Source organism: Suricata suricatta, chromosome 11 (assembly GCF_006229205.1).
Source record: "Suricata suricatta isolate VVHF042 chromosome 11, meerkat_22Aug2017_6uvM2_HiC, whole genome shotgun sequence".
Lineage (NCBI taxonomy): Eukaryota > Metazoa > Chordata > Mammalia > Carnivora > Herpestidae > Suricata > Suricata suricatta.
Window position 1 is genome coordinate 109,181,246 of NC_043710.1, and position 16,863 is coordinate 109,198,108.

At 55.3% G+C, this 16,863-nt stretch overlaps 1 protein-coding gene across 4 annotated transcripts in view; it reads right to left on the reverse strand.

Annotated features, from left to right (window-relative positions):
- Positions 1-15,882, reverse strand: part of USP2 (ubiquitin specific peptidase 2) — a 21,648-nt gene extending 5,766 nt beyond the window's left edge. For 2 of the 4 annotated variants that reach the window (XM_029914863.1, XM_029914861.1), the window contains exons 1-2: positions 15,782-15,882; positions 7,337-8,154 (exon numbers count right to left, since the gene is read on the reverse strand). In XM_029914863.1, the coding sequence (XP_029770723.1) occupies positions 7,337-8,113 (777 nt within the window). In that variant the 5' untranslated portion in view covers positions 8,114-8,154; positions 15,782-15,882. Of the gene's footprint in view, positions 1-6,922; positions 7,109-7,336; positions 8,155-11,057; positions 11,080-15,781 lie in introns of those variants that run through there. The other 2 variants (XM_029914864.1, XM_029914862.1) reach the window with 2 other exon arrangements.
- Between the last annotated feature and the right edge of the window lie 981 nt (positions 15,883-16,863).

Sequence of the window (16,863 nt, forward strand, 5' to 3'; positions counted from 1 at the left end):
GCCCGCAGTCCGGGCCGCCCCCAGCTCGCCGACCCCACTGGCCGCCGAGAACCCGGGTTCTCGGGGAGGGCGGGACGAGCTTCCGCGCCGGCCTCGGGGTCGGGGCTCAGATGGACACGACTCCACAGGACCGTGTCAGCCCGGTGAGCTTTCCCCCACTGGGCGGTTCAGTTTCGACTTCTGGGGACCGCGGAGCGTTTGGCGAACCCGGTGAAAGCGCCGTTCTCTCCTTTGGAGGGGGTGCACTTATGCACAAACTTTTGCACGGCGTTCAGGGTGGGGACTCAGGTCTTCTTGGAGCGCAACACCCACACAAACCGCGAGGGTCGAAGGGTCCCCGGTTAGGAGAATGGATTTCCGCGGCGTCGGTGCTGAGCCCCGTTACCGCCCGCCCCAGTCTTAGTTCGGCCCATTATCAAGAGAGGAGTTGCTCCTATTTTATAAAGTACAGTAGGTCACTGTCCCATTTGGCCCCAGGGAAGAACATTTTCTGGCTGCTTCTGTCAGTTACCCAACTACATCTCTCACAGAATCTCAAAATTTGATTTGTTTTGGGAGGTGGGAAGAAAGTTACCACCACGGCCCGGAAGCAGGTGTTCAGCCTGGGGTGGTGGGGTGTTGAGTGGGCTGCTCTGTCCCTAAGGGCACCAAGGCTTGAAGAGCAGAGGTCTTTGCGTTTTATTTCGATGCTTTTCCCCCTCCCGCTACCTATCAGGGACCCACACAGACTCTGCCTAGAGAAAGTATCTTGTTTGGAGCCTGCTGGCTATTTTTAGCCAGTATTTTTAGCATTTAAAAATACTCTGAGAAGCAGCAGTGTGTGCTGTTACTCATCTGTGGCCTCCTTCTGCTCCTCTTGATGTGCTCTTCCCCACATGTACACGCGCACTGCACACACGACCACAGCCACATTGGGAATGTGTCGGGGACACATGTATGGAGTGGGCATGAGGCAGGAGCCACCGAGCATTCCACCGGATTATGAGTGACAGCACCCGTGTTAGGATGGCAAGCTCCACAGCCACTGTCTTCACTCAGTGACCAAATCCTGGACACACGGCAACCGCCTTTTCCTCCATACTTCCCTCTTTCTAGGCACATTCTTTCCAGCGAGTCCCACACAGTGTGCAGGAGTTCTTGCATTTGATCACAGCACACTTCTGCCCCCAAACACCTAGAGCACCCGACTCTTGCCTCCAGTCCAGAACCTGAGGGAGTTCTGTCTGGGAGGCTGGCTGTCCACTGACTCCTTCCATGATCGCCACCCTCACTCTTCTGTGATCCCTGCTGTTAACCAACCTGCTCTTAGTTCTCTGATTTACCATGTGCCTCCTCTCACTTACACAACAAAACTGCCGCTAATTAAGTACTTATTAAATGCCAGGTACTGGCCAAGTGCTTTATATATATATTATCTTAGTTAACTTACATAATTAACACCACGACATAGGAACCATTACCTCTCTTTTCTAGATGAAGGGCCTTCATCCTGAGAGGTCAAATGACGCTCCAGAACCACAAAGCTAATAAATGACGGTGTGGGGCTTTGAACCCCGGTCCATCTTACAGCAAAACCCATGCTTTTAACAACTACCAGGAGATTCTGGAATGTCCTTCCTGCTCTCTGCCAATTACCTGCATATAAATTCTGTTCAAAACGTGTATTTTCCACAAAGTCCTCTCTAAAGAGCTCCACCCAGCCCAAAACACTCCATTAATGCATACCCTCCCTCTGTCTACTAGTGTTCAGTTTACACTGCACTAATTTATCTTAATAGGTTTACCTTTGTTTTATAAGTGTCTCTAAGCCTTCTCTAAGTGGTGTTAGATGGCTTGTTGACTGTGTCGTCACACTGAAACCCCCCAAGGGGCAGGGCTGTGGTTTCTCTCAGTGGGTGCTTAATAAATAGTGCTGATCTCATCTGCAAGTGGGGGCCAGGATTCTTGGGTATCTTGGAAGTCACACTTAGCCTCACAGGGTGCGGTGAGTCTGGATTTGCATGTTGAATAAGCGTGCTGTGGTAAGTGCTGTCTGACAGGTGCTTACCCACTGGACCTTTTGGCTTCTTGCCCCATGACTTAGGCCAGTGATGTGAGTACTTACACCCCAAGACACCCTGGCATTCTGCTAGCACATTCTCTCCCTCTGCCCTGGGATGTATAAGGTTAGAGGCCCAGATGGGGAAAGCTATCTGGATGGGAGCTCTCTGAGAAGCCTGGGGTGAGGGGAAATAATTCACATGGGGTCCTGTCTTGTCAGGAAGGTCTGACTGCCGCAGGACATGACCAACAAAGAACTGTGGTTCATTTCTCAACTGGCCAACCCCCCACAACATGCTTTCTCCTCAGTGCCATTTCTTGAAGTGGGACGGGTGGTCTGGGATCTGAATCTGGCTATGGCTGTATGACTCTCTGCCTCCTGAACGAGGCTCATTCCTGTACCCGGAGACTGCCATTTCTCAGAAGCCTGTGCTTGGTCTGACTTTCCTGTAGGCTAAGAAGTTTTCCTCATCTCCCGTCTTTTTTTGGCGTGGATGGAGAATAAAGATTAGAGTCAGGGTTACCTCGATGAGGGCAGGACTGAGAGCATCCTGCTTCCTCAGATCTCAGTGGCAGCTTGGTTCAGGGTTTGGAAACACTGAAGCCGGCCCAGGCAGATGCCTCAAGACCAGCAGCCCCCCTTCCCCGCAAAGCAAGCACCTGCTATTACCGTCACATATGGAGAGACTGGTGGCCTGATTGATTGAACTGGTAGGGGCTCAGAGTCCTTCATGGGGGGTTGGACTTTCAGCTCACAAATGCCCCTGGGAAGGAGGGCCCTCTGCTTCCCCAAATCACTCATACCCCAGGAGACCAAAAGCTCTGTACTCCTTTGAGCCCCTGGGCAGTCTGGCCTGAACCAGCTGGATTCCAGAGGCCCACACACTTCCCTCTCTTGCTTATATTTCTGTGTGGGTGCCAGCTTTACATATCCATTGAGGTGAGAGGGGGCAGGGGGCCACGTGTGCAGCTCTGGGCCCCGAACATGATGTTCATTTCTGTAGCTGATGGTCAGTGGAGCGGCTCCCCCATGGGCACGGAACATTTTGCCAGGCTTAGATTAACTTCTACATTGCTGAGCTCCACCCCAGCACCACATGAACTCATGAAGATGTCCTGGAGTGGGGGTGGAGGAGGAGGAGGAAGAGAGGATGATGCTGGGTCCTGATTGAGAAACTGAACTTGGGTAAGGCAGCTCTGGGGCCACCAGCCAGATGACAGCCCATAGCTAGTCTTCCAGGGATGGAGATAGTCAGAATCCTGCTGACTCTCACCCAGGATTTCTAGGGCAGTCCCTGCCATCTTCAACTTGTTCTCTTTGGAGTAACCCCTGCTCACTGCATGGCAGCAGTCAAGTTCAAAGTCCCACCCAAGAGAAAAATCACATGACCTCCGCTTATATAATCTCCCTGTCACTGAACAGCTGGGAACCCAAGGCTTCAGGAGATGAGTCAGCAGCCCCAGTGACAAATAGGACCCAGGTAGTCGAGGTTCCTGGACCTTTTGCTCCTCGCAACAGGTTTCAGAGCAGAGGGCAAGGGTCTGGGAGAGGCTGCATGGGGTGGTGGGGGGAAAGGTCAGGCAAGCTCTAAGCCTCACCTCCTGGTGCTGCATCTGAGCAGCAGGTACTCGGCCTGATGACTGCACTCTGGAGGGCCCTGGGCCAACCCCAGTTTTCTTAGAGGAGAGGGTGGCCTGGGCAGGGTGGTGTGAGGGCAGGGCTGAGGCTGGCAGGCAGAATGCCAGGGAGCAGTTGGAGGGGTGGGGCGGGGGAGGATTAGGATGGATTGTAGGGGTTATAGCGCAGCCCTGGCAGGGCTCAGTGGGAACAGCTTGTCCTTCCATAGGCCTGGGGAACAGGACGGGTGGGGCAGAGGGGGCTGTAACCGGCTGGGTGCTTGGGCTCCTGGCTTTCTGCAGGGCCAACCCACCTGGCCTGGCTTGGAGTCCCCACAGGCGATGGGTGGGGGTGGTAGTGAAAGCTTTCCTTCTTTCTCTTTTTTTTTTTTTTTTTGTGCCTCCCCTCCAATCTGTCTGCATTTTCAGCAGAAGGTGGAGCCTGGGGCAGCCCTCATTATCCTAGTATCCTAGGAGGAGCTGCACCCTGGTTGACTGGTGTTTTGTTGGTGCTTATGCAAGCATGGGGGCAGGGGAGGCGGGTTCAGGATCCACGTACCCCCTCCACCAGTCCTTTCCTCATCCTCAGCTGAGTCTGTAATATTCTAAGTTCATGTTGGCTGTTACATGAGGGAAATGAGTCTGGTTAGAACTGTTCTACATCTTGGTGGGGGCCTGCTTTTGACCTCCCTTTATGAACGTCCAGTAGTTCAAGTCAGCTGCCCTGAGAGCCCCTGGGGACAGGCCTGCCCCAAGAGACCCTAGAGGAGTCATATCACATGGGGCCCTGCCACTTTCCTCACCTTTGTTCCTCCCATGGGTGACCCCCTCCCTCCCCACTCTACTCAGCTGCTACGTGCCCCTTTCCTATCTTGCTCTTCCATGCATTTTATAGGTTTCAGATCCCTTCACATCCACTGCTTGCTTTGAGCCTCACGGCACCCCGTGAGGTGGGCAGGGCAGGCATGACCAGTCCCTTTTATGGACGAGGAAGCAGAGCTCAGATGAGAGGTGTCTGAGGTTAAAGAGGCAAACTGTTCTTTCCAGCCTCGATGACCCCTCCCTCGCCACCACCTATGACGCCTAACGACACCTGGCGCTGCCTCCTATCACAGCGGTTCTAAGAACTTATTTCCCCAAGCGAACTGTGAATGTGCCGGGGCAGGGCTTGCAGCTCTCTTGCCTCCCAGAGCACCCAGAAGGGTACAAGGAGGACTGACATTTATTGAGTGCCTACTCTGTGCCATACAGCCTTTGACTTCTCACAGTGATCTATGCGCGGAACTATGAACACTTGTCTTACAGAGGAAACAGGTTCGGACATTCAGGAACTTCTCTAAGGTCGCACTGTTAGTAAGCTGAGCACTGAAAATGAATGAATGAAGAGGTGACATCCCCCAATGGAGATCTGAAAAGACACTGGACTCACGGTTAGAAAGAAGTGGTCCAGGGCCCTTGAGCAGGGCTGTTCACACCTCAGGAGGTAGAGTCAGCAACAGGAAGTGAGGCTGAGAGTGGTGAGGAGGGGTGTGGGGCTAAATCGGGGTCTTACACCACTGACCCATTAGGGGTCTTTCCTGTTGGTAGTGTCTTCGTGAGTGTGAGCTGTGAGACTCTAGCTCAATTGTGGGCTGTTACTGGCTACATAAGTGTTCTGGGAGTTGTTTCTAGTTGGGAAGGAGGGATGTTAGGGTGGCTGAATTTGTCCCAGGGCAGTCTGCCACCCTTCAGTGATACAGTCTCAAAACTCCCTTCCTCTGGCCCTGGAGGTGGAGGAGGGGCTGACATGTCCCCTGTGGGAGGGGTGGAGGGCAGCAGACTCCTGGGAGGTTTGAGGTATGCCGGTGTAGAAAGGACGCAGAGTCCCAGTGGAGTTTGACACCCAGTACGGGAGCCCCAGCTGACGGCGGGTTTGCAGTTTAGTCTGTGGAGAGGAGATTTGCAAACCTCAGGCTGCTCTCAGGTTGCCTGAAGAGCTTATCAAAAGGGCAGATTCCCAGGCAAATCCCTAGAGATTTTGATTCAGGGGGGCTCTGGGTGGGGCCCAGGCCCCTGAATTATTCCCTGCAGGTGATTCTAGGGCAGGCAGTGTGCAGACCTTACTTTCAAGAGCACTGCATACCACAGAGAACCCTTCTCTTCTGAGCAAAGGGAGGGAGCCCCTCAGAGCTTCCTTTTGGGCCCAGGACCCTCCATAAAGAGCTGCTTTCTGATTTCCCCCGAGATGAGCCATGCCAGACATGTCCAAGGGAGTCATGCTCCAGTCCAGTCACATGTCCCTTGGAGAGCACATGTTTCTCCCAGGTCAGCTTTGGTGCCCCCCACTTCTCTTGCACACTAGCCCTCTAACATAGCCACCCCTGCCTTGTCAGGCTCTGGGTGTTCTGGGACGCACCAAGTTTTGTGTCTCCCATGGCACTTCACAGACAGCCCAGCAAGGCCAAGACTGTCTAATGTCATCAAAGTTGTCCTCTCGAGACCTTTAGTTATGACAGGCTTAATGGTCTGTGATCCAAAGCCATGCCCCTATTTTGCCCCCCTGCTCCATGTGTCTGGGTGAGCCCACGAAGCAGCATTTATTTCTTACTGTGGCACAGCTATTATTTCCAAAAGGCACCTCTCCTAGAAGTAGGGGACTGGCACCTAAGGTAATGAAGAAAACACAACACCCAGCTCTCCTGACCACTTGCTTATCTGTCCATCTGTCTGTCCATCCATCTGTCCATCTGTTCTCTGTCCATCCACCCATCCACTCACCCACCCACCCATCCATCTGCCCATCCATGCAATCAGCAGGTTAGCTAGCTGGCTCTGAGCAGTGCTAGGCACATGGGGAGAGATCTAGAAATAGGACTTCTTTCTCATCCTCTGAGAGCTTGCCACTTTATGGGTACGCTAATAACTAAAGAAAAGACAGAATGTAGTCAGTACCCCAGAGAGGTGTGTTCAGGGATTAGATGCAAGCCAGCCCTTACTGTCTCTGGTAGAGCCTCTTCCCTCATTCTAGCCCAGGCAGCACTGGAATATAGAGATATGGGGTTGTCTAAAGCCCCAGACAAAAATTTCCCCACCGTTTTCTCCAAAGATACAGGATGAACACTGCTGTCCAGACACCTTGGTCGCAAGTCAAGACCAGTGTCAATCAGAGGGGAGCTGCTCTCCCCCTGATGTCTTATGCCCAAAGGTTAAGCCACATCCCCAGGCTGGGAAGTAAAAGCTGGAGCAAGAGGAGAGATGCCACCAAAGCAGGGGAGGCCTCTCTTACCACAGGGAACACTGGCGGGTGGGGGGCTTCAGCATGCAGTCCGGGATGGTCCAGGGCCCGCAGGGGACCCTGGCATGCTGGGTGGCAAAGTGGAGAGTGAGAACTGCAGTGTATGTGGGGGTAGCTGACCATTTCCGAGAGTGCTGCTGGATCCTCGTGGAGTGCATGCATCCTGAAATGGGCGTCCTGGGGAGAGTGGGAAAGTCCCTGAGCAAGGCACCGAGCTACAAGGGTCCCAGACCTGCTGCGGTGATGTCTCTGGCTTGGGTTGTGGGAGCAGCTGTTAGGAGGTTTGGGAAGAAAAGCTCTGCCTTCAATCATCAGTCAGATGGGGAGTCCCTCCATCAATCTGGCTCCTCTACATCATTTGCTGCCTCCCCAGCCCATCAACAGGTCCCCATGGAGCAAACTCACCATGGTGTCTCGCCCTGGGGAGCTGGAGCGGCTGCACCCAGGGGCCTGGCCCTTACTCTTCTCCCACAGAGTGTAACGGCCGGTGGGTCGGTAGGTGGGGCTGAGAACTTCAGGGACTCGAGAAGGAGGGGCCTGGGTGGGCACCAGAGGGGTGCTGCCCTTTCGACCATAGTTCTCCAGGTAGTCTGCCAGGTACTCCGAGCGGCTGGCTGCCTGATAGAGCCCCTGCAGGGCGCACAGCTCCTTGCGTGTGCTGGCCAGCATGGGGCTGCGGCCCAGGTTCCCAGGGTCTATCCGATAGCTATCTGAGGTCCGGAGGCTGGAGAAATCCCGGGCCAGGTCTGATTGACTGCTGGACTTCTTCTGGGTCAAGGTTATACCCTGGTCCCGGGCAGTCCCGGGCAGGTAGCTGAGGGAGCTGTTGGTCACTCCATAAGGAAATCCACTGCCCCCGCTGAGTCCGCTCCCTGAATGCCACTCAGTGCCTTGAGTCTGGCTCTCTGCCCGCTTACCACCCCCAATGACGTCAGGTCTCAGCAGGGGGCGGCCCTTGTCATAGTCCAGGAAGGAAGAGGGGCCATAGGTCCGGGGACGAGTGAGGAAGTTGGTTGGGGGGCCTGGCTTAAAACCAAGCTTCTCCTTCTCCAGGAAGGAGGCAGCCAGGTTGGCTCCATAGGAAGAGGGAGTGTAGGTGCCATAGCCTGATTTGGCATAAGGGGCATCAGTGTAGCGGGCCGAGTCTGTGTAGCGCTTCAGGGTAGAGGAGAGCTGGGACATCCTTCAGGGCGGCACTCAGTGGGGACTGGGAGCCTCATGGGCTGAAAGACAAGGAAAGCGGTTGTCAGAGGGCCCTGCCAGATTTCAGGCTCCCCGTACCTGCCTGTCATCCCCAGCTGGCCAGAACCTTAGCCCTCAACCAGAGACCACACTGTCCATGTCTGCAAGAGGCTGGCCCACTACTAAGAAAGACACCAGTGTGCGTGCATACATGCACATGCACGCGGGTTTGTGTACACGTTTGCACGCACTCATGTAGTCACCCCTGAGTGACAGCACAAGGCACGAGCTAGCTTTTATAAACCACACAGGGCCATGGCTCTTAGCACATCCTGCCTGCTCCGGGTGCTCCCTTGCAGTGACCCAGACTTGAGTGTGGGGACTGCCCTGCCTCCCAGGCCTCCAGTTGACTCGCAGTATTCCAACCCAGAACTCTGCTTTCGGCGGGGTGGTGCTACAGCCCTCAATCCCTGGATGGAAAACACTGGGCACTTTAAGAATTAAGACTGCTTCCCTCCATCTTTTTGGAATCCTACATTATCTGAGCTGGATTGGCCTGAGGATCACTTGGTCAGATCCCTGGTGAGGAGAAGGAGGCTCATGAGAGGAAGTAACGGAGCTAGGGAGGCAGCGGTGAGTGAGCATGTGGCAAAAAGGGGACTGGACCCCAGTCTCCAGATCCAATCCCACTGTTCTTCTCTGGACAGGGTCACCTGCCTGTGGGGGGGAATCCTCGTGTGGTAGAAACTGCCCTCTTCACAGACTGAACTCTTCTGAGTGGAGTTAAGGTCCTGTGGCCTCCAGGGGTTCCTCTACCAACGTTCAACCCAACGGGCTCAGGGGTGATGACTTGTGCAAAGGGGGCCCCCTAGAGGCTAAAATCCTTCACTACAAGTAGTATTCCAGGCGCTGCACCCTGTTTTTCCAGCTGGGGCGGGTCTGGTGAAGGCACACAGAAATCTCTGAATTGAGGAGTTGTAAGGGTTCTAAGGAATCATCTGTTTTAACCTCTCTGTTGTACATACAGGAACAGTGACGCCGATTTGCCCACGGTCCCACACTAACAGAGCCAGGATTGGAATCCAGGCCTTTCGGGTTTCTAGGCCAGTGCCCTTCCTGCTGTACTTTGATTCACCCCTCCCGATCAAGTTTAGGCTGACTTGGGATCCACCAGAGTCCCTTCATCACCCTAAGTGCACAGGCTTTATCTACAGTGGAGCTGGGCGGCAAAGGTGCTTTGAAGAGAGGAACCCACAGGATCAGGTCCCTTTCCTTGAGGACGTCAGGGGCTCTTGTGGGGCTCCTGGGTGGGTGGGGGGCAGAGCTCTTCAGGAACCTCAGACTAGTGGTGCATGGCTGGTTTTGACTTGCCCCATGAGTGACTAGCTGGGTGATTTTGCACTAGTCATTTAGCTTCTCCAAGCCCCAGTCTCCTCACCTGTACCGGGAGTATAATCACCATCATTATGGTCCCTGCCTCCCAGGGCTGTTGTGAGGAATAAATGAGATAATAACACGTGAAAGCCCTCGACTATGACAGTAGTTATTATCTCTTCCCCGGGCCCCTGCCAGGCTCTGGGCTCTTCCTTCATAGGCCTGTAATAATGTCAGGGCTGGCCGTCTCCGGGCCTGGCTGGCCTCTGACCTCAGCCCTGTGCACCCGCTTCCCCTGCATCCCTCAGTGAGAGGTGTGAATGAGCAGGCAGTGGGCAGAATCTAGCCATTCAGCAGACGCTGGCTCGGGCAGCCTGCAGCCTGCCCTAGGCTTGCAGCCCAGCCCATTGGGCAGAGAGGAGCTGGTGCCAAGCCCTAAATGCTGTTGGCTTGGCAGAGAGCCTTAGAAACTCAGTCCATGCAAGGAATGGGATAGCTGCAGGGTGGGAGGTCAGCAGGTGGCCGCCTCAAGGTGGACCCCAGAACAGAACGTGCAGATCCTTCCAGAGACCCGCAGCAGTTTGCAGTCCGGGCTCGCTCAGAAAGGTCTGCTCCGCAGTTGCCATGCACGCTTCTCTCACCTGGCCTGGGCACCCCTGTCTTCGCACCCATGCCCTTCCCACTGTGCTTCCACCTCCAGCACGGCTCTGGCTCTCTGCTAGGATAAAGTACCCGGAGGAGGACCTTGTGTCCGTTTGGAGGGGAACCACAGGTCTCCTTCCATCTGCTTCGTTGCTGGGGTGCAGAGACAGAAGGGCATGAAGGCTGAGGGAGACCAGGGGAGACAGAGACAGAACCACCGGGGGACAGGGGCATGGGACTAGTCCTGCTCTATTTCACTTTGGAGAACTCCATCAATAATTCAAAGTCAAAGAGACTCCAGGTCTCAGGAACTGAGCTCTCGGACACCAGGCAGCCAATCAGATAGCACCTTCTTCCCACCCCCAAGGGCATGAGCCCGTGCCTCCTCCCTGTGGCTCCTCCCCATGGCTCTCACTCCCCCTCCTCTACAGTAAGGCTCCCAGGCAATTGGTATTCTGCAGGCAGTGCCCCAAACTCGTGACCTTTCCTGGCCCTGCTAATGACGCAGAGGGCTGGGGCCAAACAAGGTACAGGGAACAGAGACAGCCAGCCCTGGGAAGGCCCACAAATATTCCTTGGGAAGGGACGGGGCTAGAGGTAGAGTCACACCTCTGGCCCATAGAGTCATAGGAGGGCCCTAAATCCTGCTCTCTTGTCTGCTCTCATCTGGCAGGCAAGCCACAGTCCTCCGTCTTGCCAAGGCAGCCCTGGGAAGGGGGGTCAGGTCATCACTTAACAGCTCCCTGGAAGCCGACTCTCAGTGCTGACATCTGGCTTATAGTTCCCCCTGTCTGGGGAGAGGGTCCCTTTTGGGGCTGAGGCCTTGAGCATGCCTGTCTCCTCCCCTAACCCCTAGTTTCACTCCTGAGAAAAGTGCCAACACCTTCCAGGTGAGCAGACAGCTTGGGCTGGTGCCCCTTGGCATTACCTGGCACGGCTGTCCCTGGACACTGCAGAATACACCACAGGTGGGAGAGCAGGCTGGGCCTCGGCTGTAGCCTTGCTGCGCAAGAGAGGGACAGGATGGGCACTCACATGGCTTTGAGTCTCCTTGTTGCCACAGGAACGGGCTAGACTGAATGGCCCTTTCACGGGGCAGTGGGAGGCGAGCCGATTGGCTGGGATACCCCGTCTCCCTCTCTGCTGGGTATGGGGCCCCTGCTGCCCAGCTCCTTTTGCTGTTTACCCAGAGCTGGCAAGTAGAGGCATGTGGCTCTAGGCAACTCCTCCCCAGGTGCCCGCCACCTCGGACAGCTGGGGCACTCCACCTGCCAAGCTCCTCCTCCACTCCGTCTTCCCAGGGGTGCCTCCACTCTCCCCTGCTCTGCCAGAGCTCCCCCTCACTTTGCTGTTTCCCCCTCTTTGGAGGCGCCCCTGCCTTCATTTCTCTGCCCAGAGCACTCAGCTTCCTGTGCCTGGCACTCTCCTGAGTGAACTTGGTGCCGAGTGTCCTCAAAGTCTCAGTGCGGATTTAGGCTTGGATTCTTTCAGAGAAAGAATGTAAACTGGCAAATATCATTTGAAAGTTTAAATGATTTATGTTACATTGAAATGACCCCTTTTGCTTAAAAGTCAAAAAAACAGGCAAGAAATTAAATAATGAAACTTTGAAGTGTGTAGCCCTCATGTTTCTGAAGATACTACACTCTGGAGCTGCACAAAGACTTGGGACACCAGATTCACACTCACCCTGAGCAGTGGGGGCCGTCATTCTGCTCACTTGCAACACCTACCAGTGTTGGGGGAAGTGATGTGGATTTCCCCAAGGTCACACTGTGAGCAGTGGCAGAGCTGGACTGGGGACCTGTGCTCTGTCCTCTAAAAGCCCCCTGAAGCCAGCCTTCCTCCCCCAGCCTCCCACGTCACACTTCCCTGGCCTCTCCCTGAGCTGCACAGGGCAGCACCTGTGGCACAGGGTCTGGGGCGGGGGAATGCAGGCGTCCACTGTCTAGGCAGCAGCGTGGCAGGTACAGGCTCCCACAGAGGCAGCCCTTCGAGTTTCCACTGTCGGCAAATGAGAGCGAAGCCAAGTGCAACCTGAGTGCCAGTACAATTCTGATCAGCCAGGAGATGGTCCAGGAGGCCTCCATTTCACCTACAGTGCCAAGTTCCCAAGTGTCCCCTAGGCAGCCAGGGCCCTTGGCCCAAGGCCTAGTTATGGGCATGACCCCCCAGCCTCCTACCCTTGCTGCAGCTTGGCCCACTCCCCAATGTACCCAGGCTAGATGAGTCAGGGGTTAAAATGAGCCCTGTTTCCCTGGGGCAGCCAACCCCCTTGCGTCAGCCACTGTCATTTCCTGTTGCTCACGTGAAGGGCTCCCTAACCTGCCCAGCCAGGGGAGGGACTTGTTCCCCAGGAATCCCAGGCACTCCTGGCCCCCAGGGTAGGGGATGGGTAATGCCCCACTCCCAGCAGGCTTCGTGGACCCTCTCTGCCCAGATCCACTCTGCTGTCTGTGGTGAAGGCATGCCACCTTCTGTGCCCTTGACACTGCCTGAATAGGAAGCCGCTAGCTGGGCTTCCGAGGCGTGCCTCAACAGAGTTCATTCCTTCCCTCCTACCCAGGTGTCCAGGACAGGTGAGTGGGGAGTCCCACCCAGTCCCGCCAGGTGCTTGGGAACCTCCACAGTGGTGACCTCAGAGCTTCCCAAAGCCACTTGCTAACTCCATCAGAATGAGACACTACTGGGTAAAGAGGGCTGAGAGAGGGGTCCTGTGTCCCTTCATCTACACTCTCTGACCCTTACTCCCATCTGCTTGGGCACTGTCTGGGCCCAGGCATCGGCTCATAGGTCGAGGTCATGTTCTGGTAGATGTGGTAGATGCAGATAGGTTGGAGGACTGGGGTGGGGGTTATTTATGCTTGCCTGTTTCAGGAGCTCTGCGTACACCTCTCGGTCCCCAGCAGCCTCAGTCTACCCCCCTCCTTCCCTCCAGCCTGTCACTGGTAGCTCTGTCTTTCTGTAGCTTACACCCAAAGACCCACCAGTTTAGTGCCTAATCCTCTTGCATGCCTTGGCTGGGGGTCAGTCAAGGGAATTTGGGTCCATCTCGGTCTCTCTTGCTCCTAGTAGTTGCCAAGGGCTGATAGAGGGGTGAAGGGGTGAGAGAGACTGGAGATTAGGGCAAGAATCCTGACTGGTGGAGAGGGGGGTGGGCCCAGGGTAGTATCTCTGTAGTATGCTTCTTGATTTAGAGTTTGAAGGGGGCAGGCATCTCTACACGTCCAAGAAAAGGCAAAGGAGTGGGCCTTCAGGCAGTATTGGTACCCTTAAATTCTCTTTCCGAATCACCTGTTGGGATCTCTCCTGGTGCCCCCTCCCCAGGGGAGAGTCCCAGTCTCCCTGCTTTTCCTCTAGGGCTTATCTTTCTTCAGTCCTCACTGCCTCCTGGCCTCTGCCTGTCTCCTCTGAGCCTTCGCCTTCGGTCTTGCTGACAGCACCCTCCCGGCCCCTTTGGGCAGCCTAGCACATGCTCCCCCAAATGTCCAGGGCTCTCTGGACAGCAGCCCCGCAAAGCTCACACACTGCAGCGGCAGCTACTGACCTGAGTCCGGGGGCACTGGACAGGATCTGGGGGCTTCTCCTTCCCCAACAAGGCAGGGAGAGCAGTGGAGAGCTGGGCGGCTGGAGTCTGGGGCTGGGTAATCCGGAGCTCAGGTTACCGTCTCCGATATATATAGTATCTTATCTGACCTCACAGAGATGGCTAGCTCAACTCACTTGCATTCCAAGCCCGGGGAGAATTAAAGGGGCAGTGGCAGGCCCTCCCTCGAGGTGCTGCTCTGATGGGCTAGGGCCAGGGAAGGGTATCCTGCGAGGGCTCTCTGAAGGGGGGGGGGCATCTTGAAATGGACAGAAGGGGGACCCAGGGGAAACAGAACTGGAAAGAGGGCAGAGAGACTTGGGGTGGGGGGAACGGAAGGAAGAATAGGGAGCAGGAGGTGTCAGTCACAGAGTGAGAGGAGAGGAGGAAGCTTCAGTGCCACTCCTGACCCTCCTGGTCGAGGTCCAGGGCCCACAGGTAGTGAGAGGCCGGTGGGACCTCCTCTCAGGTGTTCAGTCCAAACTCTTATAATGGACTTTTAGGCCTGGGCTTATATTCCAGCTCATTCCCTTTTATCAGCTCTGAGACGTTGGGCAAGGCACGTTAAGCTGTCTGAACCTTAGAGAGTTAATCTGTAAAACAGGATTGAAAAGTATAACAATGCCATACCTCACAATTATGAGGATTAAATAGAATAATATTTGTAAGTTTTCCCGGCCCATGGTTAAGAGTTCAATAAACGATAATAATGATTATGCTAAATACTTCCACTTGGTATTATAGTTAGTGGCGGTATGCATAGGAGCACCTGCGAGGGAGACCTTCCTAGGGAGAACCAGGCCTCTGGGCTACCCATTGGGAGTGCTCTGTTCTCATGCCAGACGATAGCCTCATGGGTTTCTGAGCTGGTCCATGTTCCATAACTAGCGAGGGCAAATGACTCCCGCTATATTCCCAGAGGTCCAGCCCATCCAGCCCAGAAGGGCCAGGCCTGTTTCAGCTCCTTCCCCCTTTGCCTAGAAAAATAGAGCAAGCACCGCTGCCCCCAGGCTACCAGGAGAAAGCTGCTCTGGGGTGGCTCCACTCTACCTGTAGGAGTGCTCAGGATTCCAAGGCCACAGAGCTGGGATGGGCAGGTTCACAGGAGGAAGGAGCAGGATTCTTAACCTCTTGGGCCTTGGTGCGCTTGTGGGCTCCCGGTCTGTGTCTCCTGTGTCCCAGTGGCTCTCCCTGAGGACTGGGAGTACCCAGGATGGCGCCTCCACCCTGTCTCAGCTGAGGCTACTGACTCAGCTTGGGTCCTGGTGATGCATTTCAGGGGACGCCCTCATCCCTGGCCCTCATTCCAGTCCTCATTCTGACTCCAGTTTGGTATGCATCTACAGTAACAAAGGAGTGGGGGATGCCCCAACCCATCCCAGCCAGTTCTCCTTTCCTCCTCTTCGAGGGGTTGGGCTTGTGGGACCTTCTTATGCCGGTGCCTTGGGGAGGTGAACATCACCACGATCTTCAGCTCGGCCCTGTTCTAAAAGATCAGGAGGTAGGTGTTCATTCCTCAGAGGACTGTTAAAATGGGCTGGCCAGGGCTTCCCTTGGCTGTTAAGTAGAAGTTACTTGCCTTGGAGCACCACCTGCCTGCTTCTGGTTTGGGATTGGTGAGAATTTCAAAGATGCCTCTTTCTGGTTGGGATTGGTGGAAAATCTCCCCTTCCTCTTAACTGCTGCCTTACCGCCACCCCCACCTCTTCAGCGAACTGACCAGAGACAGCCCCCTGGAGCTGTAACACGGTGGTGTAAGCGAACTGGACGCATGCATGTTTGGGTGTCACTCAGGCCATAGAGACTTGGACCTGCCCAAGCAGCATTTCCTGAGAACACACTGATCAGCACACAGATGGCTCTTCCTGGCACCCCGGGTCTGTCGGCTGGCAGCCCCCCACCCCCCAACTGGCACCCACAGCTGGAGCTCCTCCGCACAGCTGGCACTCGCCCTACATTTCTGGTGCCCATTCTTCCCAGGCTGTCGTTGACACCTCACTTTTTGAGTTTCCAACGGCGCTGACCTCCGCGTCCCTCCTCCCCAGCCTCCGACAGGTGGCACGTACCTGCCTCTTCTCCAAGGATGGACGAGTCGAGCCGGGCACAAGCATGGAGCTGCCGGTGAGTCCCGTCTAGTACTGGCGCGGCGCAGTGAGCAGCCGCTGACGCAGAGGGCTCCCTGGCCTCGGCTCCCGCCCGCCTCTCCCCCACCTCCGCCGGGGGCCCAGAAAGGACCTCGCCGGGAAATTGGCGCCACCCAGCGGGCAGCCGCCTCATCGCGCCCGGCCGGCAAAGCCACACCCCACGTCTTGCATCACTGAGACGCATCGGGGCTATTGGCTTGTTCCTGTTGTGACGTCAGGAGAGCCCCGCCCGGCCGGGATCTCCTAGGCGATCCGTATATACAGAGAAGCGCGTGGAGGCAAAGCACGGGAGTTTGGAGGGGGTGGAGCCCCACCAGAAGTGGAGCGGTACGTGGTAAGACGGGGCACAGCGGGAAGGTCCCGGGGACGAGGAGGGGTCCCGGGAGAAGGCCCAGCATTTGAGCCCCGGGGTACAGACTTCCAGGTGTGCGGGAAGGCTAATGTTCCCCCTTCTCACCTGTCTGGGAGAGGGCCTGTTAGGGCTCTCCTAGTTTTCTCTCCTCTCCTCTTTCTCCACGTCTCTCTCTCTGCTCATTTTACTAACATGAGACCAGTGATTGGTGATGAGTCTCTGAGTGGGTAAACTGAGGCACTGAGTTAGTGGAAGGGCGGGGTTTTTTTTTGTTTTGTTTTTTGTTTTTTTCAGTTTTTCAGGAAAAAGCTGAGACAACTTTGCGGCTTCCATTTGTTGTGTATCCTGTGGTGTTGAAGAATATCACAGCCAGGCGCCAAGGCAAATCCAGGTTTTCAGTCTTTCCAAGTGTCCTTAGCTCCTTCTCCTGTCCTCTGTGTCTGGTATTTCCATCATCATTCTCCTCCAGACCCTCCTTGTCTTCTATTCCCCAGAGAAACTAGAGCCAACCAGAAGGGAAATACCTAAGTTTCTGCCTACAAACATAATTGAATCAATTCTTACCTCTGCTCCAGGACAGTGAAGGAGGCTTCCCTTTTCTTGTTTCAGATGAATCCCTCTGATCTCAATTCTTTATACTCCTTTGGGGCCC